At 40.8% G+C, this 27973-nt stretch overlaps 1 protein-coding gene across 1 annotated transcript in view; it reads right to left on the reverse strand.

The window, feature by feature from the left end:
- Positions 1–11808: 11808 nt before the first annotated feature.
- RAD18 (RAD18 E3 ubiquitin protein ligase) overlaps positions 11809–27973 on the reverse strand; it is a 153127-nt gene continuing 136962 nt past the window's right edge. The window contains exon 13 of the mRNA XM_056863880.1: positions 11809–12070. Within this exon, the coding sequence (XP_056719858.1) occupies positions 11977–12070 (94 nt within the window). The 3' untranslated portion in view covers positions 11809–11976. The remainder of the gene's footprint in view (positions 12071–27973) is intronic.

Raw genomic sequence — 27973 nt, forward strand, 5'->3', positions numbered from 1 at the left:
CCAAGACAAACTTGCTTACTTGTAACTGGTTCCCAGTTTCAAAGTATTTGACAATGCAAAAAAGAGAGCTAAAATAATATTTATACCAGATGCAATGCATAAAGCTATTTTTGCCATCCGAATTTAAGAACCCAGTTTTACATTTATAAACACTTTTTAGAATCTGAATTGCCTGAAGAAAATGAGACAGCAACAATTATCAGCAGACACAAATAAAACCCTGTTCTTACCCCAAGTGTTTATCATGCCAGTGGTTGGAAGGCAGCTCGATAAACAAACCTCAGAAAAGCTGCCAACATCTGGATGAAAGAAAATTCCACATTGCGTGAGGAGAAAGACTTAGAGGGCTCATGAACTCAAGAGGAAACTCTTTACCATAACTACCTCAAATTTAGTTAAAAAACAACAACACAAGTTGGTTCATCCAAACATTTTGGCATAAAAACTGAAAGAGGCTTTCTCTCCGGGATGCATATTTGTAATACAAATATATAGAAGTGGCTTGTAAAAACATAAACACAAAATATAATAGTTGAGCATCTGAAGATTTTCTTCCTTGACATAAAGTGACACGTTACCTAGTTAACTTGCAAAGTAATTTAGGACTGCGGTTCTTTAAGCAGCATTGGCTTTTTAAAAATACAAACGTCCAAACCACAGCAATGCTAACAATACTAGTAGAAAAGAGCAAGAGTCCAGCACCTTAAAGACTAACAAAAATATTTTCTGGCAGGGTATGAGCTTGCGTGAGCCACAGCTCACTTCTTCAGATACCAGGTGCTACTGGACTCTTGCTCTTTTCTGCTACTGCAGACAGACTAACACGGTTACCCACTGTGAATTAACAATACTAGAATTACCAAATTTTTGTCTAGCACATCATCTCAGTGTATTTTTTTTTTTAAAGAAACCAAAATTTGGAAAAGACTAGAGAAATACCTTGGGGCAAGGGGAAGTGTTACCAGGGACTCCTTTCTTGGAAGTGTGCTCTCTACCCCAGCTCCATTGTGGCTAAATTTGCCTTGGCAGCCATTTTAGGAGCTAGCAATGCCTGGCTTTGGAGAAGGTGAGGTCAAGGCTTTCCTTAGGCTATGCTAAACTTGGGTGGTAGACAGCCTAAACTTGGGTGGTAGACTGACTGACATATGGAATCTACATACCTACACATTAGGGTTGCCAGGCCCCTTTGCCACAGGTGGGAGGTTTTTGGGGTGGAGCCTGATGAGGGCGGGGTTTGGGGGAGGGGATGGACTTTTATGCCATGGAGTCCAAGAGCCAAAGTGGCCATTTTCTCCAGGTGAACTGATCTCTATTGGCTGGAGATCAGTTGTAATAGCAGATCTCCAGCTAGTACCTGGAGGTTGGCAACCCATTGCCACAGGGGCCTGCAAAGCCAGGCACCCACCCACATCTATCAATGTAATTTAATCAGCAAGGAAAGGTCTTCCTGAGTATAAAATCTAATTCCTCTCAAGCAGCTGGGTGGGCTTAATTGCTTTTACTGGCCTTGCTTGAATATCTCCTCCCAAACTACTGTACGCATGGGAAAGCCTCTACCTTGACAGCTCTTTTGCCCACCCTACTTGGATTCAATCACCTTGTTATCTTTCTGGGAAGCCCCTCCCCCCAAACTCAATAAAAGTCGGGAAACCCACAGATTCTCATCCTGCATTCATCCTGGACTTACCCTGCATTCCTGGACTTTACCATTATTTCTTTGCTTTGTGTTATGTGTGTATGCTCCTATAAACTATTGCTGTTCTGCCAGCCAAAATTAGGCAATCTCACCCCTCTGCTGGCTCAGAGGCTGCCAATACCACTCTTCTCTCCTGGAACCAACAAACTTTCTTATTCTTCCCTTGGGACCTTTGGAAGCTCTGCCCAAAGGTCCCCTACACTGAATATCTGGATGATCTAAACTAAGGGTCCTCAACATGGTGCCTGTAGGCATCATAGCTCCTATGGACAACTTTCCTGGTGCCCACCAAGTGTTTTTAGAAAGTGGGCAGAACCAGGTAGGGCTTTTGCCCAGCAAAGCTTCTGATTGGTCACTGGAGATTTGGTTGGCTGCTCTCTTTTTTTTAATCATGGCTTCAGCGGCAGCTGCCACCACAGCAAAAGGTTCCTCACTGTGTGACTGAAGGTAAGCTGCAACTAAAAAGAAACTACAAAGTCAAGGTCTCATCAAAAATTAACACTATAATAAATTCACATACAAAATTTGTGTGCCAATATCATAACACAAAAACAACTTGATTACATATATCTGGATTACAAGGCTCTGAAAGTTACAATTGCTGTGTGAAAAACCACTTAATTACATGTATCTACATTACAAGAATCTGAAGATTACATTTACTGTACAAAAAGATGAAGTCCGGGGTGTGACTCATTTCAAGGGAAAATCTTTAGTTACTCTAACCTTTCTCATTATTTAGATACAGAAGAGTGGTTTACATAAAGGTCTGTAGTCTTGAATTAAAGAAGAGGCATATGCCCATGTAGTCAATAAGGACAACTCATCAGCTGAGTAGATAGCCTTCACTCAAAGCAGTGTGTCTTCAAAGTATGAAATGTCTGCCAAGTATGACCAATTTCACTGTTCTTATGCTTGAGTACCTTTTTTTAATCCCTGTACCTCTTCATTTCCCTCAAAAGAATTCTAAACCTTGCTTTGGGAAAGCTCTGGTTTTGTGGTTCTTAGTAGCCTATTAGACACATTTTGAACTTGCTTAGACGCTATACAGGTAAGGTAAAGGTAAAGGTCCCCTGTGCAAGCACCGGGTCATTCCTGACCCATGGGGTGACGTCACATCCCGACGTTTCCTAGGCAGACTTTGTTTGCAGCGTTTGAATGCGAGTATAAGCAAACTGCTGCCGGGGTATCCAGACTGGGGGGAAATTGCCCAAATTTCCTCCGTTTGTAGAAGGGACTTGTATCAGACTCCGATGTTAACAAAGTGCTTTGATAACCATGTTACCTCTATTGGACACTCCATCTTGGTTCTCAGAAATCCAGTTTGGTAATTCATCCGTAATTACAACCCTGGACAACAGTGTTGGGAAATATTTTAGGAATTAAAAACTATGGATGGGGAATATGTTCCACTTCACTCTGCTGTGGAAAAGATCACCACAGAGATAAAAGATCGGGTTCCCTTTTTCTAGGGAAGACAGCTGTGCGGTATGATCAGTAAGAAAAATGTATGATGTTCGATCTTAAAAACAGAATTAAGTTGCAGTTTTCCACATCCAAATGTATGTATGACACACTGGTGTTCTACTTGCACCTGATTTGTATTTAATTGAATCAAGGGGCCCCAGTCTGTAACAGCCTGAATCTTTCTTGCTCTAGGGGATGTTAAGTTTCAGAGCTGCCCATGTGTAATGAACGTTGACAAGTAAACTCCAAAAAAAAGAACAGAAAATGAAATGATGGTAATGTGGATGCTTTTAAATGTTTGACACGTTTCAATGTTTGCCACGGTGGGGACCCTGAATGAGGTGGGAAAGGCAGCATAGAATTGTTTTAAAATAAAGAAATATTTTTTTGCTAGCCCAGGCTCCTTGCTTTCTGCCCAGGTTCATACAGATATACATGAAAATAAATCCCACAAACTAAAACAAAGTAAAATGAAACTTAAATCAGCCCAGAAGTACTGCAGAGGCATAGCTTCGATCCTATACTTTAGCTCTGAGCACTCTTCTCTCTTGGTTCTGTGGAGGCAGTCTTCCGTTGTGACGCTCACTTCTCATGCTAGGCATTTTGGTTTTTCAATGAATGTTTAATGTTTTTTAATGAATGCTGAAGTGCCTAGAGAGAGTCAGCGTGTTCCACAGCAAAGAACTGCCACCACAGCACCCAGAGAGAAGCATGCTGAGAGCAAATGTATAGAATACAAGCTATATCACATAATTTTCAAAGGTAGTATCAATCTAAGTGAAATCACAATCATAAAGTCTTCTGTTGAATTCAAGACAAGAGGAGTAAGGGCTGGTTAATATAGAATACAGTTTTTAGACATAGATACAAGAGTCGGTTTAAGATACATGTATGAGAACCACATCTTACTTGTTTGCAGCAGGAAACTCCAGTGTACATGCAGCAATCATGTTGGGTGTGTAACATGTGGAGGTGCCCTAAAATGGAACTACGACCTCAGACAGGCATTGCTAATCTTTGCAGGTAGCTCCAGACTTCTCCTAAAGAGACAGGTATGCATATCCGTACTGTGATCCATCTTTATATACCTTTTTATGAGGATGATCATCAACAGGTTGCACCCAAATAGCATGAAAAAAACAGTTCTAAAAGAAAGAATGGATGCCTAAATAATTTATATTCTACCATACAACAGAAAAAGCAAAGCGTTCCTTAGATAAAAATATCACAAACGTCACTACAATGCTTATACAACTGTACAGAGAGCATAGTTCATCAGAGGGTAACAGGATGCCTGCAAACCAATACAACCTTGTCTTCTACAAGTTGGCAAAACACAATCTTTATAAATTATTTCTAAATGTGGCAGTCTCCATCCATTCACTGAGCGCAGCCTTTTTCATTCTCTTGAGGGGAACCTTGCTTGTTCATTCACAGTCCCTGTATGTTTTCTAGTCTCAATAAGATCTGGAATGTGGGTGTACAACTAGGGGGTGAAATGAAAGATCATGTGTTTTTCAGATGCATTGGTTTATTCCATAACCAAGATTTCTCCAGGAAATGTAAGAATACAATCAAATGGTTGCATATAACATTGTATTCTTAAAAGGATTACGTCTGTGCTATTGAAGAAGTGGTGTTTATTAGGTTTTGTTAAAAGTCCATAGATTATTCTCATGTTGCTTTAAAAGCTAAACAATGATTAAGCAGTTTGACTCTAGTGGTGGTAGCCCGATTTCATACCCAAACCTAATATTTTATTTAAGAAAACACAGACAAGTCAGAAACAGTATTTTTATTGTCGTAATATAGTTTGATGTCACCTTACAACAAAGGTTTTTTAGGTAGCTACGACAACACCACTCCTTCCTATTATCTCCCAGCTCCCAGTCATCGGTATTTGGTGCTGAGGGAGAGAGAGAGGGACTGCCTTACTTCTTTTTCTTTTTCCAGAGGGAATTATGTGGAGATTATTTTTCTCCTTCTCCAGTCCCCACCAGATTTTACCTCAGAGAGAAATAGGACACAAGAGGTTTCTTGAAATTAATAAAGTAAGCAGGGAAATTTATTAAACAATATTCACAAGATGGATTTTGAGGCAAGGCTGGAGGGAGAAGAGTTGGTTTTTATATCCCACTTTTCTCTACCTTTAAGGAGTCTCAAAGCAGCTTACAATCACCCTCCCTTCTCCCCACATCAGTCACCTTGTGAGGTAGGTGTGGCTGAGAGAATTCTGAGAGATCTGTGACTAGCCCAAGGTCACCCAGCTTGGCTTCACGTGGAGTGGGGAATCACAAAATCACACAAGGTTGGAAGAGACCACAAGGGCCATCCACTCCAGACCCCTGCCATGCAGGATCCCACAATCAAAGCGCTCCCGACAGATGGCCATCCAACCTCTGCTTAAAGACCTCCAAAGACAGGGACTCCACCCCCCGCTCCTGGGGCAGCGCATTCCACTGTCGAACCGCCCTCACCGTCAGAAAGTTCTTCCTAATGTCTAGGTGGAATCGCTTTTCTATTCGTTTAAATCCATTACTCTGTGTCCTAGTCTCTGAAGCAACAGAGAACAAGCTAGTTCCCTCATTAACGTGGCACCCCTTCAAATATTTAAACATGGCTATCATGTCATCCCTTAGCCTTCTCTTCTCCAGACTAAACAAACCCAGCTCCTTAAGTCTCTCCTCATAGGGCATAGATTCCAGACCTCTGACCATTCTCGTTGCTCTCCTCTGGATATGCTCCAACTTGTCAACATCCTTCTTAAATTGTGGAGCCCCAAACTGGACACAGTATTCCAAGTGAGGTCTGACCAATGCAGAATACAGTGGTAGTATTACTTCCCTTGATCTAGACACAATACTTTTTTTTTGATGCAGCCCAGAATTGCATTGGTCTTCTTAGCCAACATATCACACTGTTGACTCATGTTCAGTTTGTGGTCCACTAAGACTCCCAGATCTCTTTCACATGTACTGTTGTCAAGCCAACTATCTCCCATCCTGTACCTGTGCCTTATGTTGTTTCTGCCTAGGTGAAGTACCTTACACTTCTCCCTATTGGAATCCATTTTATTGCTTATGGCCCAGCTCTCTAGTCTATCAAGGTCATTCTGAACTCTGACCCTATCCTCTGGGGTATTAACTGCCCCTCCCAACTTGGTGTCATCTGCAAATTTTATTATCATGTCTTCTATTCCATCATCCTCCCTGACCTGGATGGCCCAGGCTAGCCTGATCTCGTCAGATCTCAGAAGCTAAGCAGGGTCAGCCCTGGTTAGTATTTGGATGGGAGACCACCAAGGAATACCAGGGTTGCTATGCAGAGGAAGACACTGGCAAACCACCTCTGTTAGTCTCTTGCCGTGAAAACCCCCAAAAGGGGTTGCTATAAGTTGGCTGCGACTTCACAGCACTTTATACACACACACATTCCATCATCCAAGTCATTTATAAAAATATGAAATAGTACCTGTCCCAGGACAGACCCCTGTGGCACCCCACTGGTCACTCCTCTCCAGGATGAAGTTGTGCCATTAATGAGCACCCTTTGGGTTCGGTTGGTCAACCAATTACCAATCCACCTAACAGTAGCAGTGTCCAGCCCACATTTTATTAACTTTGTTTCAAGAAGATCATGGGGGACTTTATCAAAGGCTTTACTGAAATCAAGGTACACTACATCTACAGCATCCCCTTCATCTACCATACTTGTCACTCTATCAAAAAACGATATGAGATTAGTTTGGCATGACCTGTTTTTGAGAAACCCATGTTGACTGTCAGTGATCATGGCGTTTCTTTCTTTTTTTTTTTTTATATAGATTTTATTGGATTTTATACTAAAAATTTTCCATTGCATTAAACAACATCTATGACAATATAAAATTTCAATTCTAACCTAAAGTTGTTATAGTTCCATAACATATAATAAAGAAAAAAAAGAAAAAAAAAGAAATGGAAAATTTTGACTTCCCCTTCACCTCTATCTTCCTCTTAATAAAAAGTTCATCTCGTCGTAATTAATCTAATCTTAATAAACTATCAATATCCTGTATAAAAAAAACCATAATCTGTTAGTAAATATAATTATGCTTATTCATTATAAAAAAAAACCAAAAATAATCCTCTGGATCAGATTAGAAAATGTTCTTCCATTCTTCCCAATTTTAACTCATATTCACAATAATGCATCCACGCCCCCCATTCCCCCAGAAACCGAACGTCATTTTCTTCATTTAGAATAGCTGTGAGTTTTGCCATTTCTGCCACTTCAAACATTTTAACAATCCAGTCTTTTTTCTCAAGAATTTCTAGCCCTTTATTCCCAAAATGATGTCTTAATCTTAATTCCACTACATCATTAATAGCCATGCCACCCGTCCACACTATCAAAGCCTTTGGATCCAGCAATCATATTTAAATCAATCCTTTAACCATGGTCTAATAGTTCCTTCTGTAACTGAAATAGGCCAGTCAGGTATGGGAACAGGATTTCTTTGTTCTCTCTCATTTCCTCAGACAGGATACGTATCCAAAAATAACTCTTTCTGGGCTTCATCTCCATCGTGGCTTCAATCTGTATTCCTTGACCTGCTCTCTTCTTCCTTATATCCACACGTCGTTCCATGACTTTTTTAAATGAAAAGTCTATTTCTTGTATGTCTGATCTCTTTATCGCCGGCTGGTTGCTTTCTTGAACTTCTGTCTTCTTCTTTGTATCCTTGTATTCTTCCATGACTTTTTGGGCAGAAGAGTCCATTGCTTGTATGTCTGTATTTGTGGTCATCGTTTGAATTTTCAAGACTTTTATGTCTTCTATAACCAGATCCAACTTCTGATTGCCTACCTGTGATGATTGGTCAAGAGTCGTCATCATTGAAATCAGTTGAGCCATCTGTGTTGAAATCTGTTTTAATTGTTTAATTGTCGCCTCAGAATGTTTAGCAAGCATATCCTGTATTTTTTTTTCCATGTTTGAATTCTGTGAAATTCCCTTTGATTTCATAGGAGCAGGGCTATGTATTAAGCCAAAAGAAGCTGGTAAAATACATGTCCACAGACAGGGCCTTTAAAGTTCTAATTAAAAGATAATAATTCAAACATCAGCCTTATAATTTTTTCGGGTTGAAAAGAGTCGAAATTGGCTCTAGAATTGCGTTTTAAAGTTTTGAAATACCAGTGAGTTTTTTTCGGTCGCTCTAGGTCGGGCTGATCAGGAAGTATACAGGAAGTTGCTAGTGCCGTGGACCTTCTACCGCCCATGGCGTTTCTTTCTAAGTGCTTACAGTCTGTTTAATTATCTGCTCTAGTAACTTACCTGGTATTATCGCTGAACGGGCGATAATTGTTTGGGATTTCTTTTTCCCCTTTTTAAAGATGGGGACCACATTTGCCCTCCTCCAGTCTGCTGGAACTTCTCCTGTTTTCCAGGAATTCTCAAAGATTATTGCCAGTGATTATGAGATCACTTCGGCCAGTTCTTTTAACACCCTTGGATGCAGTTCATCCAGCCCCGGAGACTTGAATTCATTAAGAGTAGCCAGGTATTCCTGTACTATCCCAGTGTCTATACTATGCTGCAATTCCCCTACTGCATCCTCTGCTCCATATTCCCAGGTTGAGCACTATTTCCCTTTTGGGAGAAGACTGAGACAAAGAAGGTGTTAAATAATTCTGCCTTTTCTGCCTCCCCTGTTAATAATTCACCATTCTCTCCAAGCAGTGACCCCATCGTTACCTGGATCTTCCTTTTGCTATGGACATAACCAAAAAACCCTTTTTTGTTGTTTTTAACTTCCCTGGCAAGCAGGAGCTCATTCTGCGCTTTAGCCTTCCTGACTTTCTCCCTGCATATGTTGGCTACTTGTTTGAATTCCTCTTTGTTGATTTCCCCCCTTTTCCATTTCTTGTACATGCCCTTTTTAAATCCTATCTCAACCAAAAGTTCTTTAGACATCCACCCTGGTTTCTTCAAACTGCTACCATTTTTTTCTCCTCATTGGAACTGATTGAAATTGCGCCTTCAATATCTCACTTTTAAGAAATTCCCATTCTTCATGTACTCCCTTCTCTTTCAGTATTCTTACCCATGGGATCAACCCCCTAAATTTATTGAAATCAGCTTTCTTAAAGTCTAGAATACATGTCTTACTACTCCTGGCTTCTCCTTTCTGCTGTATAACAAACTCCAGGAGAATATGGTCACTCCCACCTAAGGATCCCACTCCTTCCACCACATAAACCAGGTCATCATTATATTGTCAAAGGCTTTCATGGTCATAGTTCATTGGTTCTTGTAGGTTATCCGGGCTGTGTGACCGTGGTCTTGGTATTTTCTTTCCTGACGTTTCGCCAGCAGCTGTGGCAGGCATCTTCGGAGGAGTAACACTGAAGGACAGTGTCTCTCAGTGTCAAGTGTGTAGGAAGAGTAATGTATAGTCAGAAGGGGGTTGGGTTTGAGCTGAGTCATTGTCCTGCAAAGTATTAAAGGTAATGTACTAATCATTGTCCTGTAAGTATCAAGATAATGTGCTAATGAGGGTGTGGTATGACCACGGTCACACAGCCCAGATAACCTACAAGAACCAGGTCATCATTATTGGTTAAGATGAAATCCAAAATAGCTGTTCCCTTTGTTGCTTCTTCTACTTTTTGGACAATGAAGTTGTCTGCAAGGGAAATGAGGAATTTATTGGACCTTGTTGTCCTGTCAAGAGTATCTTCCAACAGATGTCAGGATAAGTGAAATCCCCCATCACTACTACATCTCTCTTTCTTGAATGTTTGGACATCTGTTCCAGGAAGGCATCATCTAACTCTTCAGTCTGGCTTGGGGATCTATAATATACCCCCACAATGGCATCACTGTTTTTCTCCCCCTTAATTTTTACCCAGATGCTTTCAAGCTGGCTTCCAGTGTTTAAGTCCTGGACCTCCTCGCAGGTGTAATCATTCCTAACGTATAATGCAACTCCTCCCCCTTCCGATTTGGTCTATTTCTCCTAAATAGGTTATACCCTTCAAGTATTACATTCCAATCATGAGACTCGTCCCACCAGGTTTCCGTAATACCTATTGTATCATATTTGCTTTGTTCTGTTAAGAGTTCTAGTTCATCTTGCTTATTTCCCATGCTCTGTGCATTCGTGTAGAGACATCTTAGACCACGGGTCCTTCTACTTGGCAGCTTATTTAAAATTGTTTCCCTCCCATTGATGAGTTTTTGAACTGTCTTTTCTTGTGTATGTGCTACCCTTTGCAAATCCTTCATATCTATATCTGCAGTTATTGTCCTCATGTGAGGCTTTAAATATTCATCTCGCTCCCCTGGAAGATTTAGTTTAAAGCCCTGGTTCTTCAAATCAGAGTCCACTGCTCTTAACAAATACACCACGCTGGCTCTCAGCAATACTTCCTTTGTTTTTCTTGAATCTACCACCTATCAGTTTCATCAGGTGATCCCAAGTTCTAATATTATAGGAGAGGGAGAAAAGTGTATCTTTATCCACTTTCTCGGCACCATGCATAATTTGGTAGGCCTCTATCACGTCAACCCTTGGTCACCTTGTTTCTACTAAACTAAAAAGGCCCAAATTCTTTGGTCTTACCTTCCAGGAAAGCTACCCCAATCCCGTGATAACTTTGGTTGCCTTTTTCTGCACTTTCCAAGGTCTTCCATATCATTTTTGTGTTATGGCAACTAGAACTATATTCATATTCAAATGAGGCCACGCCTGGTTATTGCTATATACATAGCTGTATTTTCAGTCCCCTTTTTATTACCTCTAGCATGGAATTTGGCTTTAAAATAAGTCAATGCCAGTGAGCTATCCACCACACCAAGGTTTTTTTTCATGTTCTACCATTGCCAGCTTAGACCTCAGCAGTGTATATCTTTTTGCCCCAATGAGCATCATTTTGCTCCCTCACCTGCAGATTTGTTGCCCATTCACACAATTTGGAGAGCTCCTTCCAATAACCTTGTGTCTTCACCATCTAGAACAAACTTTGCTACCCCAAACCTCAGGATCACTATTTACTCCAAGCATTTCCTAAAGTCTCCTGTTTGAATTTACCACTATACAAAATAAACTATTTTAAATGAAGTATGTTAAAGCTGCTTATGAATTACAGCTCTCTTCTCTGTAAGCAAGAAAATCATGGTCCACTCACAAGTGTTGCAGTTCAACCATCCCAAGGGAGGGGCTGTGGCTCAGTGGTAGAGCATCTGCTTGGCATGCAGAAGGTCCCAGGTTCAATCCCAGGCATCTCCAGTTAAAGAGACTAGGAAAGTAGGTGATGTGAAAGACCTCTGCCTGAGACCCCGGAGAGCCACTGCTGGTCTGAGTCAACAACATTGACTTTGATGGACCAAGGGTCTGATTCAGTATAAGGCAGCTTCATGTGTTCAAGCCACCCCAATTAATATGACACAGAAGGGGATGGTAGGGAGCAGGGCGAGAGGTAAGTGAAAGACAGGAATGATGACTTAGCTAATCAGTATGCATTTGTAACATTAAAAGCCATCAATATTGTATAAAGGCATCTTTAATTAAAAGAAAAAAGTCTAGACAGTACAGATATAACTTTGTTTCAGAACTTTAAACAAATACAGATAGGCAGGTGTAATCTAAAGCGTATTTACTTACAAATGGGGTTAACAGAATATACTTCCAAGTAAACATGTTTAAGACAGGAAGGTTTATTGCCAAAGACTTTGGAGGAAGTCAAGATATTTTAGTAATTTCCATGGCACCATATCAAGACCATTGAGCAAAGTTTCAAGAGAATGATATATTTACATTTGTTTTGCTACTCTTTTCTTCGCTTACTCCTGGACTGGAATGAGCTGCTTCTACAGCCTCTTGATTTTTGCTTGGCCATTTTCACATCTGGCAAACTGTTGCTATAAGGAAAAAAAGAGAAAGAAAATATATGTCTTAAAAGCTGAATGTAACAGAAATGGATACTTCTGTGAAGAGTTGAGTCACTAACAGTCTTCTTTGCGAAGATCAAAAGGTTTTTTCTCTCTGCTTAATCATATTTTAGCTATGTTATGAGCAAAGACAGATTAAAACAGGGCAGAATTCACATAGCTAAAGGTCAGAAGAAACCACTCAGATCCTTTAATCTGGCTGCCTGCATACTGAAGTTTAGCCAGTTATTGCAAAAATCAAGGCCACTTACTTAGGTTTAACGAAGCACATCCTGTCCCAATTTTAAGACTGTCAGGGAGAATTCGGCAACCCCCCCTTGTCTCAGAGGTTAATACCTAAAGAGGTCACTTTGTACACATTGTATCATTCTACTACTTTATAACACTGAATTTCTTTATTACATGGCACCCCGGGCAAGCCATCTTGACTAATGCAGCAGAGATTGTAAAGCAGAGTAATTTATGAGATCTATGGTGCATGTCTGGGGAAGGCAATGGCAAACTACCGTAAACAAAGTCTGCTTTGTAAACGTCGGGGTGTGACGTCACCCCATGGGTCAGGAATGACCCGGTGCTTGCACAGGGGACCTTTACCTTACTTATGGTGCATGTTGGTATCATATAGCCAGAAGGAGATCCTGTGGCTATCCCTAAACAGGATTAGGAAGGGCAGTGGCAGATCAAACGACCAAGTGCGGAATTGAACAAAGAAGGCTTGAATAATATAAACCAATAAGCGAATCTTATACTGCACCTTTCCAAGCATTCACAGCAATACACACACACATACGGGAGGGGGATCCCATCCTCCCCCTATCAATAGCCCGTTGCCGCTCCCGGCCTCCACCATGCCTGGAGCGCCTCCCAGACGGTGATGGCACACACAGCATGCCTGGAGAAGCTCCTGGATGACAATGGCATCAGTGCACCTGGAACAGCTCCAGGACAACAATGGTGCACCTGGAGTGGCCCCTGGTCTCCACCACCAGCTATCCAGAACAAAGGTAAGCATTGTGTGAACTTTTGCTTGAACTTCTCAGATTTTCTTGTTATTGATTATGTACCCAAATTTATCTGCAAACCTGGGGTTCCCCCAAGTGTACTGAAAAATCTTTTCATGTCAACTCGTTATTTGGGGGGTAAAAGACAGAAAGCTCTAGTTTTTTATTTTTCAAATATATATAGTCAAATACTGAAGAGGGGTCTAATCTGCGGATACTTTAATCTGTGGGTCAGGCCCTCCTTCACTATATCAAAACCTAGAGCTTTCTATCGCTTACTTCAAATAATGAGTTATAGAGCATATTGGTCAGAGTGTTGCACAACGACTGAGTAAATCCCCTCTAAGCCATGAGTGACTTCGGCCCAGTCATACTAACAGCCAAATCTACCTCATGAGATCATTGTGAAAGAAAATGGAGGTGTGGATCATTCAAATGATCAGAAATGAGTAATGCAAAGTCTTTATTTGTTTTAGTACATTTTTATTCAACCCGCCCTCAACTATTTGTTTTAGTACATTTTCATTCAACCCTCCCTCAAAGGAGCTCAGGTTCTTGTATATTGGTATTCCTTCCTGCATTTTACCCTCAAAACAACCTGTCAGACCGATTAAGCTGAGAGAATATGACTGCCCCATAGTGGAAAGGGGATCTGAATCTGGGTCTACCAGATCCCAGTAAAGCACTCTCAACGGTACACCTTAGGTGTAGTTAGATGAGTATAAGAGCATGAGACAGAGAGTGTGTGTAGAGGACTGGGGAACTATAGACTGATACCTGATACCGAGGTGGTATCAACCTTCACCCCACTAAATTCTATGGACAATGGTGCAAACTCAAGGTCTAAAACTTGATATCTTTGAGTATTACAAATTTTAAGATTAGCTTAATGCAAAGAGTGCCTCGCATCATTTAGGGCACTTAAGCCAATCCAGTGGTCCAGGTCTCTTCAGGTCCAAATCTACTCATCAGATTGGAAGCAAAATCTATCTGCACAGAAACTGAGCATTTTTATCCCATGCTATGGCTCTGAGATATGTGCTGTTGATTGTTGAAAAAGCACATCAGTGGGCTGACATTTTACATCTTTGGTGGTATATGCCAGTTTCCAGGCTTCTAACGTCATTGTCTGCGTACCATCTCAGTTCTACAAACAAAGGTTACACAGGCACCCAACATAACTATGTCAGACTGCATCACATCAAATGAGCACATGAAGTATTAATGCCATGCATAAACCCAGAAGGAATGTGTTCCTTAGAGGTCTCTAATTCCTAGTATGTGATTCAATTGCACAGCAGGCATTGAAATAGGCAACAAAATATTGGATAGCAAATCTAGTAATCCTCAATTTAATAAGGCATTTCTCCAAGCCAGACTTTTAACATAATCTTGCCATTTCATTCTTCACACTGCCTAACAACAGATTATTAGAGGAAGAAACAGGCAATCGTGAAGCAGAGCCCGGATAATCATGCAAAGTATTGGAAGCTGAAATATAAAGTGTGCACAAAGTTTGGTTACACAGATTAGACCAATCCACAAGGTTACATACATTAGCCAACTAAAATCACTTTGACTGATGAAAATTATAATAGCTCAACTATTAATAAAAGTGCACTTACTAGGAATTGTTCCATTGGACCCAGGAGGCCCCGATTTCAGAGGGAGGGGGCTGTTTACCTGGGTTGAGGGTCTAGCTATTAGTGCTGTTCAGGTTTCTTACGTTCACAATACTGCTAAGTGCTTTTTTGAGATACGAACAGTAGCACCATCAGCATATTATTATAACTGAATCAAAGCATTAGAAAAGGCTGTTTTACCTAGTAAAGAAAATAAATGTCTCTTGATGCAAAAAAAACTTACAAAATAAAAACAGGAAAAGGAAGAAAATCAGCAAAAGTTATTACGTGAAGCCAGGATCAACCACTCAAACTCTCCATTTTAATTAGAAGTGAACTTTTAGAAAATGGTGCCACAATGTATTGTTTTAAGCTGCAATACAAAATAGTCATTTAAAGCTTAAAGAAGAAGAAGACATTTAAAGCTAAAAGAAGAGACCATTACTTTGCGTGATCTGGACATTATACTTCTGTTGATACAGCCCAAGATCAGTGTTTGGTCTACTAAGACCCCTAGGGGTCCTTTTCGCACACACTACTGCTAAGACAAGTCTCCCCCATCCTATAATTATGCATTTGATTTTTCCTACCTAAATGCAGAACTTTACATTTATCTCTGTTGAAATGCATTTTATTTGTTTTAGCCCAATTCTCAAGCCTGTCAAGATCATCCTGTATCCTGGCTCTGACGTCTACCATATTTGCTACCCTACCTTAGAGGCCAGCAAGATTTTTACAGCCAAGCTCTACACTACAGCTGCATCTGTTCTGATCCCACAGGCAGAGATTCTCACTTGCAGGATCTACAACAGACATTTTTGGAATTACAATACCCACTTGATGTAGTAAGGAAAACAGATCAACAATGCCAGAATAATACCAAGGGATAACCTGCTACTAGACAGGCCCAAATGAAACAACAACAGACCAAATGAAACAACAGACCACCATTCAGCTCTCAGCTCAAACTGCTTCAACTCATCACTAACAGCCTACAACCTATGATGGACAATGGTACTCCACTTTCACAGGCGTTGGGAGGTAAACATTTTCTTGCCCACAGACACCCTGCTAACCTTAAACAACAACTCACCTACAACAATGCCCTTCCTAATACAGACAACCTATGCTGAACAATAATACTCCTCTTTCACTCTGGGATAAGGACCTGCAACAAACCAAGATGCCAACTCTGTCCCATATTCACTCTGACAGCACTATCACTAGACCTAACAACACCAGCTATACCATCTCAGGCTTATTCACTTGTTCATCTTCAAACTATATATATGCTATCAATTGTTTTTAATTCAATTTGTACCCCACTATTTCCCAACCCAAGTTGGGCTCAGGGTTGCTTCCGACATATATATATCATACAGTGTAATTAAAACGTGAATTTAAAACACAACATAAAGCGCATACAGGTTAAAAGGCTGTCTACCTGCTAATAAATAAATGTCAGCAATGCCCTTCTACTCTCTACATCAGTCCCTATGCAAAAGAATAAATGGACATAAATCCGACATAAGAAAACAGAACACTCAAAAACCAATGGGGGAACATTTTGATCTTCCAGGTCATTCCATGGCTGACCTAAGAGTGGCAGTCCTCAAAAAGAGAAGCTTCAAGGGGATTACTGAACTTGAGTACATTCAGAAGTTCAGAATAACAGACTCACCCAGGGCTGAATAGGGACATCGGATTTTTATCTCACCACAGATGCTAATTTTCGCCCCCAAGCATTTTCCCACTGCTCTAATCAAACTAATTACTAGGTGCACAGTACCTTTGCATCCTCACATCCTTCTTTGCAACACCTCTCCCACCTTCTGACTGGGATATAAGTACTCAGAAATCTCCATTCTAACTGGTATCTGATGAAGGGAGCTTTGACTCTCCAAAGCTTATACTCTTAAAATCTTGTAGGTCTCTAAGGCACTACTGGACTTTAATAGAGACAATTTTATAAAGCAATTCATGTACGCATGTGTGCCCACAAAAGGTTGAGCAGTTAAATATATTTTTGTTTTAAAAAACACACATCTGATGAACTTTTTTTTTTAATGATTCATTGGACTACAAATCATGTGGCCCGGGAAACATCAAAACACTGTATGCTTTCCTACTTATTATAATGCCCTGATCAAAATTTTAGAGACAGTTAAATTCAGTGAAAGCAAAATGAAATAATCCCCGTCCCATACACACACCATAATACCAACTTATTTAAACCCTCTAGAAAAGCAAAACACCAAACCCGGGACAAGGCCCACAAAGATCAGAGCAAAATTGGCTGTTCAGATGGGGTGGGGGGAATTATGGATTTTGGAAACAGAAAATTTACATGGTGTAAATTTAAGAAAAGGGTGGGAAGCTCATGCTCTGTTTCAACCCTCTAGCAGTCAACAGCTTCACTTTGATCGCAGATGATTGTGGGAGTTCTGAAAATGAACTAGGCACTGGAATGTTAAGAAAAAGGCAGCGGCAACAAACTCTCAAAATTGGCATAGATGCTTGGACTTCTGCTAGGTCAGCGGAGCGAAGCAGTCGTCTTCCTGGGGGCTCCCGGAGGGGAACCAAGAACGTCGTAAATAGGGGTTTAAACGTGCCCCCCCGATTCCTAAACAGTGGAACGGGTATCAGGAAATCTCCTGCAGCCTCGAAGTGCGGTTAGACTCTCCTGAACTCTCTGGGTTTTACGACTTGGAGACTCAGTAGCAGTCCCGCCCGCTAAGGAGTAATAAATTGCCGAAGACGTCTCTTTGGAATTTTGGCTTCACTCTCCCCTATCTATCAACATCTGGCAACTATACGAAGTAAAAATACCTACTCTTCTGAAATCTGAGTAAGTTTGAAAGAACTCTTTTGTTTTACCTGGATTTGGAAGTCCCAGGAAATTGCTAAACTCATCTGTTGAATCCATATCTCCCCACTCACTGATTAAATGACTCTTTAAAAACAAGAAAAAATCAGATAACCCGACAGGAACTTTATCAATTTGATCAGTGGGAAGACACAACTACTAAGACTTTTGAAAGACGCTTCAATTACCAATCAGGAGCTATTACATATTAAGGGGAGGGAAGAGTGGAAATCCCCCCCCCCCGAAGGGCAGTCTTTCTAACTGAACAAAGTCTTCCTGCCACGTCCTTCCCAGAAACAACTTATCATCGCGAGACAATCAGAGAACTTGGAATCGGAAGTGTGGTATCAGTGTGTAACTAGTAATTGACTACCAAGTTCCTGACTACAAAGAAGATGGAAGGTTTACGTTTTTGGTTCCTGCAATACCTCCTTGTTACTTATTATATTGGAATCTGCCTGGATTTTATTAACTGAGTTTTAATAGATTTTTAGAAATGCAACCATGGCACATTTGATTAAACAGATGGAACAACTTTCGGCTTTGATGAACACTACATTTCAATGCCTTAATCAAAAACTGGACATCATCTTAGAAGATATTAAAGACTTAAAAACCCAGCTTACTACAATGAGACCAAAGGGCCCTCCAGATGACAAGAACGAAGAACAGAAGAATCCAGCAAAAGAAGTGAGGAATTGTAAAAAGCAATCTGCAACAGCCCAGCTGATAATAATGGATTTGAAAGTGACTGATCTTGACTTTTGCCACCTGGATCTATCTGATTAACTTTTCAAAGTGACCGATTTTGACTTTTGTTACCTGGATATGCCTGATGAACTTTTCAATAGCTGTTTGGAGGACTTGAGGAGCAGAAAAATTGGGACTGTCAGTATTTCTGTTTTTGAATTTGGGATGGAAGAGAATGCAACATGGTTCTACTATGGTCCATCTGCAGAAGAGATTTCACCAACAATTTCCAAGGATGCCCTTCGTCAATTACTGTTAATGTGGAAAAGAAATGCTGGAAATTCATGACAAAGGGACTAAATTAAAAGAGTCTAGTTTCTTTACTGGTTAAGATTGAAAAGCAACTGGTTAAAAGGATTGGCTATAATGGAAATAGAACTACACATGATAGCAATTTACTAGAAAAGCGATATGTGTTAAATGAGTGTTAGGGAGAAATGGAGGACTTACAAAATAATTAATTTTTAATAGAAATAATTAAATGCTCTTTACTATACTAATCCATCTATGATTAGGGAGATTTACTATTTCTTTTCCTTTCCTTTTCATTTTCTCTTTTTTCTCTCTTTTTTATATGTTATTATTAATTATAAAAAAAATCTTTTCCTGCTTTTTTGTTCTGCTATGGAAAATACAATGCTAAAGAGATTAATAAATATTAACAATAGTATTAGGATTAGAATTTTATGCAAAGGAGATTACAAATTTATTGCAAGATGAAGGGAGATGTAGGGGAAGTCTAAATTTTGATTATATTAAAAATTATATTTAAAAAATTGGCACAGATGCTTGAACAACGTGGTATTCCACACCCTGACACTCTAATGAGGGAAACCTTGGGAGAGAAAAAACATGTCAGTCAAGAGGTGGTTCTTTTCTTTTCTTTTTAACTAAAATAATATTTTTATATTTAAGGGGGGAGAACTTAGACAAGTAGGCAGTTAGTGGAACACAGCTGTAAAATGTGGTTAATGTAAGATCAACGTCACTGTATCCCTTTTTTAGTAGCTGGCAACCTGAAAATTTATATGACATTTAGTATAATACTCTAGCCTCAGAAGTGAAATGGAACTGTAGTCTGCATAAGAAGGCAATAATAATCGAGGGCCATTTTGGAGAAAAGCGGGATTGTAACAGTGTAGAATGAACTCAAAAAAGTGCCAGGAACAACATATGAAATTGCTAGCATTCTGGCACCAAAGAAAGCTTTCTGGGGGTTAAAAATTGGGGTTTGCTATAAAAAAGATAGCTAATTGCAAATGACTGTATCTAAGCAAAGAGAACACAACAAACAGAACTGTAGCTGAATAGGTCATCACCTACCCAGTAGAGATATATAGATACAGTTAAGTAGTTAGATAGGTAGTTAGACAGGTAGTTAAGACAGCCAGACAGAAAGAATTTGTGGTTCATTGTACCATACTGTTCTCAATGCAGTTGGCTTGAATAACGAATTCACAAAATACATCTTCGCATAACTTACACACTCGATTATGGGTAAACAGTTTCTTAGAAGTCTAACACAGAAGACAAATATACAATAGGAAGGGCAAATTAACTGTGGAAGAAAGATGACAAAAGCATGCTGGAAGTTTTGCGATACAACTTTTGTGCGTTCCGTAAAGATCATCGTTACAACGAAAGATGTTTTTCATTCACACACAGTAAATTACGTGACACTTGCTCTTGAACAGCTAAATTACATCATTCAGCTTAACAGCTTGAAATTTCATGTAGTGTTGACAGGAACGATATTATTCACGCACCCAGAAAAAAGCTATTAAAAAGTTAGTCATGCTGAGGGTATGATAATGATTTAAACAGGCTGACCCATTGACAGATAGAGAAGGAATGCATAGCTACCTTTTCATCATCACATATTTCAGAAAGCACCTAAAACAGTTCCATGCTCTGTATAGCATTTAACCACCAAGAGCAGCCCTGCCCATAGGCTTGCAGTTTAACACAGGCTCGGATAAAATAACCACAAACAAGCATGTCCCCTGCATGCTGCCCACATAATCATTCTGTTTGCCCGTGGCTATTTACGCACAATGGAGTTTAGGCACTGCTAAAGTCCGTTTGGGAGAGAGCGGTCTTTGTGAAAAAACAGCAGTGGCTTTTCATGTAACGAGCACGCACTGTTGTGATATAACACACGTTCGAATCTGCAGCAAAGGGACAATGGCATTTGCTAACATCACCACAGCAGCGGGTCGGTCGTGCTGCACTGTGGTTCAGTTCAGACACCATGTGAAACTATGGCTCATTTTAACAATGCTTTGTGTGGGAAACCAGGATTTGGATCACAGAGAACAGTTCGAACCCTGTCTTGCCCAAACAAAAGCTGGTATCCAAGACAGCACTGCAGCAAGGGCAGGATCAGGGGCTAAGCCAGGACACCATGTTCATATATACTGAAAAAACATAGTTAAGATTAACTGTGATTAATAAACCACCTTCAATTCCTGGTTTCAGATCATGAATTGATGGACTCTAACTAGCCACAGTTAGTAGAGTGGTCCATATTTATTTATTTATTAAACTTATATCCCATCCTCCCCAGAAAAAGCCAGGCTCAGGGCAGCTCACATAATCACATATATTCTACAACAAAACACAATAAAATCCTATTAAAACAATGATTAAAATCTCCCCCATAAAATCAATAAATAAGGATGTATTGGATGGTACACTTAATTGTGACATACAGGACACAATGCGCCTGCAGGCAGTTCAAGCCCCCCACAAAATAGAATAAATTCAGGGGTAGAGAGGAAAAGAAACTGTAGCAGCCTCAACAATAGGCCTGGTGTAATAGCTCGGTCTTGCAGGCCCTGCGGACAATTCTTAAGGTCCTGCAGGGCCCTGGTCTCGTTAGGGAGGCTACTTTACCAGACAGGGGCCAGGGCAGAAAAGGCCCTGGCCCTGGTTCAGGCCAACCGGACACTCTTTGGGCTGGGGACCACCAGCAGATTAGTATTCAATGATCATAATGCTCTCTGGGGAACATACCAGGATATTCAGATGATCACACTAACCGTTGTTATTTATTTATTATTTATTTATTATTTATTTATTACATTTCTACCCCACAGATAACAAAGTTGAAAAGGACCCAGGTGTTGAGATCAGGTAAACGAGCGGAACTGATGACCAATTGAGGATTAAGAGGTGTGTTGGAAAAGCGATGTAACATGTTACGTTATGTATTGTCAAACCAATGAAATGGCAGATTGATCAGGTATAAAATGTAATGTACAGCTATTGTCTCCTTACACAGTTTTGAGGCAAGATCCTCCTGAATCAAGTTTTTCGCTCATGGCCATAAATAAAGAACGACTGAGGACTTCCACTCCTCTGTAGTTTTATTGACCCTTGACTACAGTCAGGCAAAACGAACCTGTTTCAGTTTCAGATAACAATATGACCACAAAAACTGAAGATCCTGTGCCAACCAATTTATAATTAAGCCTTTTTCTAGATACACGATCTGACAGAGCCTTGGAATGCAAGATCAAACATTTCAAAATAAGCCATAGCTTCAGAGATTAGAATCACAGTCATGCATGACACAGAAATGGTCAAGTAAGCAAATTCTTTCTGAAGAAAACAAGCGGTCATCATACCTCTCCACTATTCTTTGGTGTGGGGTAGAGTAGGCAGTAGCCACTGTGGTAGAAGAGGCAGCATGGGGAGGGGAAAAAGTTAAAAAGTTAAAAGGAGGCCCAAAGCCAGCAACACTGTCACTAGACAATATTACACAGGAGCCACTGTAGTGTAATATTTAGAATACGGCATAGAACTAGAAGACCTCAGCTCAACTCCCCACATTGCCATGATGCTTGCTGGATGACAGTCTCTCAAAACTGATCTCTCTCAGCATTGATGTAAGGATAAAATGCAGAAGGCAGAACTATGCAGACCCTTAGATGAGGACAGCATTGTACTAGACAGACATATTTTCCCAAGCTGACAGCTAGTTCCTAACATTCAGTTTCTCTATCATGGTCAGAATGAAAGCGACACTCAGAAAGTTGGGTGCCAAGTATTGTACACATAAAGCGTATGCTTGGTTTGACAAACGCTGCATTTCTTCAAGGCTGTTAACATAGGAGAAAACTGGAAGCGTACCAAGCAGAATAAACACTTCTTAGAAAAGACATCTTTTAGAACTCCAAACTTTCCATTGTAAATCTCACACTAGAAAGTACTCTCCAAAAACCCGCCACGATTTTGGGTTGTTCTATGATTTTTGGGCCAAACAAACAAGTCATTTGCCTATTGCATTCTGTTTTAGTGGCACCTATGCCAGTGGAGCCCAGTCCAGCCTTTGTTTCCCAGCCTAGCTTTTACTTCAGATTTAACTGCAGCCAAAAATCTGGTGTCGAAGATTATTGTTTCCAAGAAGGAAAACACGTCTCTCATAGTACATAGAAAGAAGGCGGCAAATTTTAACACCGAATATAGATTGGGAAAGCAGCCAATTCGAACCTAAAACAGTTGATTATTTTTGTCAATCAACTTGAATTTTGTATTCAAGAATAAAAATAGATGTCTTTTTAAAAAATAAGAGACTAAATGCAACTAAAATTATATTAATGGCATATTTCCATTTGCTTGTTCAAAAATCATTCACTGAGCATTGCTCATGCCAAAGAAGCAAATAATTTTGATTAACTGGTAATTAAGAAGCCAGAAATAATTGTATAAACTGGTTTTACATCTATTAGAGCTAAAGGGAATTTTGTCACAATACTCATGATAGCATAAAAAGACTGCAAATTATGGGGTGGGAATTTAGGAATATAATTCAGCAGAGAGGGATGCATTACTAATGCACAGAACCACCTATAAATAACCAAACCTACCATGCGAATGACATATGGGGATTATATGTAAGAGTTAGATATTTTTATAGCTCTGTGATTTTATCTCATTTTTCCTTTGTTTCTACCCTTTCATTTTTTTCCCCTCTGGCCATTTAAGGTTGTGAGCTGTATAAGGGAGGAATCACTGGGGGCTATTTGTCCATTGTTGCTTGAGTCACTTGGAATATTTATCAGAGCTTCTTAATTCCATCTTGCAATTCAGATCACTGTATCTCCTTTGCTTGCTGAGTCTAGATGTTGCTTTAAGTATTAACTAATAATATTTCCTTGGTTGATGTGGGGAAATGTATTACACCCCAGGAACTATCGCTGGGTCTGTACAAGCTCAGAGACCATAAGGGACTCCTTGCTGGAGGGCAAAGCCACAGGGGAACAAGTCACTTCACAAGGAGAGAAATGTACAGTGACATAAAAAAACAGATGGTTCTGGCCAGGGAGAAGAAAAGCATCACCAGCTCACATCTCATCCAAAGAGTCGTAGCAAGGAAACAGAGCCTTAGAGGCCAAAGCAAAGAGTGCTATAGTCTTCCTCCAGGACAGGAAGAGAAGGCTGACCTACAAGGGGATGGGCAAAGGCAGATGATACAAATCCCTGGACATGGGGAAGAAGTCTCTTAAGCCATTTTGTCATTCTCCATGAAGGATTAAGCCATTCTATAATTCTTTACCCAGGGACTCCATATGGAGCACAGGTTGCTGAAGCAACAGAGAGGAAGGAACAGGTTAATGGACCATTTCTGCATGTTGTAGCTCCAAGAATCAATAGCCTATCCTATTTTTAACATCATTAAGAATATGTGGGTGGCAGGAAAAAGGACGTCAAGTTTATATTCCCAATTTTTTAACCCTTGCTCAGTTTGTTGCTCTTGCCAATGGCTGTGGGTCCTCTTTTGGTTGATGTTAATTGTAAACGTGGCTCTTTGTAACCCACAGAGTGCCCTTGACCTAAGGCAAGAACAGAAAAGCAGGAGGAACTGAACCTCTAACAGCAGCAGCAGAAGGGACCTGGATTCGGACCACTTGGGTCTAAATTTCCTTTAGTTCATGGTCTGTGGGGGCAGTAAAGAGTGCAGAACCTGGGAGCCGAGGAAGGAGCATCTGGCCAGGCCAGAGACCCAGGAAAACTGAGTAGCTTTTTTACTCCCACATGGGATGAAATAAGGCTCGCAAGGGCGTTAACCCACAGTTGCTAACAAAATTGGGCAATAAGTCTCCTACATAAGAAGTCATATATATTGTCCCAAACACAGCCCTTTCTGTTCGGCAATCTCTGCCCTCGCCTGGTTTCAAGTGACGCCTAACAGTGAAACTATTGTAATAATTAACCATTATCCTTTCCTTTTGCAATTTGTGGCACCACATTAAGCAGAAGCTGGGCATCTCAAACTTGATTCCGTTAACAGGATGAGATTCAACCAGAAGTATCAATCCTCTTTTTTTTTTTTATGACATGAATAATCAATAGTGCGCCCATGGTCACTCAAGGACATACCATGAATTGCGTAACAATGTTTACACCACACAATACCAATATATTCATAACGTTAAAAGCATGGCTTCCCCTCCGTTTGGGATAGTAGCGGTTAGCACAGAGAATCTGTCTAACAACAACAGAGCGAGAAAGCAGCCCACATAACCAAAACAGGAAAGGAGGACAAAGCTCCAGCTGCTCCTCTGAGAAGTGATTTTCACAGTTTACTTCACTCTGCCAACTACATGCCTCACAAGCCCTCACAAGTTCTCTGCTACCACCATCAGCCTTTTTCTTTATTGTTTTTTAAAGTATAAACCATTAAGCACTGTAGAAAAGAAACCACGGAAGCAAAACCCCAACTGTAGACCCCTATTGATTCTGATATGCCAAGAAGTATGGTCTCATCTAAAAGCACTCAAAACAGTTCTACTCGTGAAGCCGCTTAGCCCTGAAAGCTGCCGAGACAGGGAGCCCCTAAGCAGGGGACGCTATCTTGGCTGTGCAGCTGAAAAGCAGGCTAAGGAAATTAAGGAAGTCTCTTGCTGACTGTTGTCACCCTCTCCGTCGATTGCTGAGGCTGTTCAGCGGCTACTTCTGCTGCAGGATATATGAATCTACTGGGCTCACAGCAGTCTCTAAAAAGATCGCCTGCAGCAGCAGGACTGTCTGAATGCTGAGGCAAGGGCTTCTGACAGCCTTTTCCTCTCAGGCCCTTCAGCAACGCTTCAAAGGTTAAAAGCAGCCACTTTGGCTCTTAAAAAAAAAAAGACTGCCATTCTTTTAAATGTATTTTTATAGCACTGTAAGCCACCCTGGTTGTCAATATTAGCAGAAAGGCAAGGCATACATTCTCTAAAATTATCTAGTCTTCACTGAAATCACTGCACAGAGAAGTAATTGGCTTCAATCCAGTCCAGCATCAACAAGGGTGGCTTTCCACCCCTGAAGTGTGACCTCCTCATTTTCCCTCTCCTGCCGTAGGGCAAAATGCCCCTCAAAATTCCTCCCGCCCCCATGGAACAACATTTAGGGGAGCATTTAGAACTGCAGTGGGAGAGGTAGGTGAGAAAGTCATACTCTGAGGGCAGAAAACCTGGCCCCAGAAACACTGTTCCGCATCTAAACCATTATCTCTTTAAAACAATGGTACTCGGCAACTCCCAGACAGCTACATTTGCAATGCCATTATCCCAAAAGAGCCACATTTACTTCCATCCTTGGGTTGAGGCCTGCACCTAAGGAAGGCCTGCAGCTTGCCCATTCCTCTGGCAATGGATATTCCAAGGTGGAAACCACCTGCCAACCACAAGTCCCACTGTTGATGTTGCTTTTGTTATTACTTTTACTGGGCTTGTGTGTGTGTGTGTGTGTGTGTGTGTGTGTGTGTAAAGTGCCGCAAAGTCACAGCCGACTTTTGGCGACCCCTTTTGGGGGTTTTCATGGCAAGAGACTAACAGAGGTGGTTTGCCTGTGCCTTCCTCTGCACAGCAACCCTGGTATTCCTTGGTGGTCTCCCATCCAAATACTAACCAGGGCTGACCCTGCTTAGCTTCTGAGATCTGACGAGATCAGGCTAGTTTGGGCCATCCAGGTCAGGACTGGGCTTCTAGCGTTTGGGAATTTCAACTCCATTCCTTTTAACTAGTTTTTAGCATTTTATGGTTACCATTTGCAATTCATGTATTACTTTTTAATCTAAGATCGTAGCAGCCTCTGGCTATTTGCAATAAATGCTACTCGGCTACTATACAAGTCCCACAGGGCAAGGGCCTTGCCCAGTTTCCTGAACCATGCAGCAGGTGCCACATTGGAGAACAGTTTACAGAAGAGCTACGTGTGGTATGTCAAAGAGCCACATGTGGCCCTCAAGCCCTGACTATCACTGCTCTAAAACATCAACTTCTGTTAAAATGTTATCATCAAGGCCTAAATGAATAAAATGGGGGTGTGCTTAATCTCGTTCATTGATACACTTTAGTTTGTTCAGTGAAGCAGCTGAGGCTCAATATTCAGGGAGGGGGACTTTCCACAGTCCAGCAGGCTAGCATAGCCTTCAACATGTACTTTTTGGTCTTTTATGCATGGCTGTTTCACTCGCTGTCACCCCTCCGATGACTTTGGGTCTTTGTTTGGATTATGCATGCCATTTCTGACCGTCAGAGGTTGCCTTTCTCTCCCCCTGCGTTCCCTCGCATTTTCAGAGGCCTATTTTATCTCGAATTTGAAAACGCAGGCAAAACATGGGGAAACATTGGGGGAGAGCAAGGCAAACTTTGACTGTTGGAAGCAGCATGCATAATCAACACAAAGATCCAACGTCGTCGGAGGGGTGGCGGCGAGTAAAACAGCCATGCATAAAAGACCTTTGCCACAGAGTGACAAATCTTTACTTCTACAATGGCAGATATCTCTACTTCTCATTCTTTGCAATGTCAGGAAAGGTGGTCAACATATTTGGAGATAATAATTATGATTATGGCATCGTTATTATGCCAATAAAGGTTTGAGTTTGTTTGATAATAATGGGTCAAAAACCCAAAGCTCAGCCCAGATAAAACGGTAGTCCTGTCGGTGAATGTTCAAGCCACCCTGGACAGGGCTGCATGTCCCCTAAAGGAACAGGTTTGGAGTCCGGGGTTGCTCTTAGAGCCAGGCTTATTGATGCACATTTACAGTTCTTTTGTAGTATATAATGTCTGTAATCAACTCTGACTGATTCACCATGTTGCAGCCCTTCCTTGAAGGGCCACAGTTATCTGTGTTCTGTCTACTTCCAGGACTGCAAAGCCCTTTACATAGGGCTGCCTTTGAAGACAGTTTGGGAAACTTCTATTAGCTCAAAATGGAACTGCAAGGATCCTGGCGACCACTAACGCTAGATAACATATTTTTTGTTTTGTTTGGCATTCTCTCACTAACTCTCATTGGCCCTCCTCCGTTTGTGTGTTTGAGTGTCTACATGTTTATATGTTTCACTGAATTGTTTTAAGTATCGTATAAATATTTATTTGTATATTAACACTGTTGTGATTGTTTGCTGCCTTAGGAACCCTAAGTGGGGTGGAAAGGCAGAACAAAAATGTTTTATATAAATACAATAAAGTCCAGAGGCAGTAGTATGTCGCCAAATACCAAATGCTAAAAGGCAACACGAAGGGAGTGTCTGAAAGAAATGAATAATCTTTGCTTCACCTTCCTGTTGTCTTAATTTAGAATGAGGGTGACCAACAAATATAAAGTGGAAGAAAGCTGACGAAGCTTTATAATA

Source organism: Euleptes europaea, chromosome 1 (genome assembly GCF_029931775.1).
Source record: "Euleptes europaea isolate rEulEur1 chromosome 1, rEulEur1.hap1, whole genome shotgun sequence".
Lineage (NCBI taxonomy): Eukaryota > Metazoa > Chordata > Lepidosauria > Squamata > Sphaerodactylidae > Euleptes > Euleptes europaea.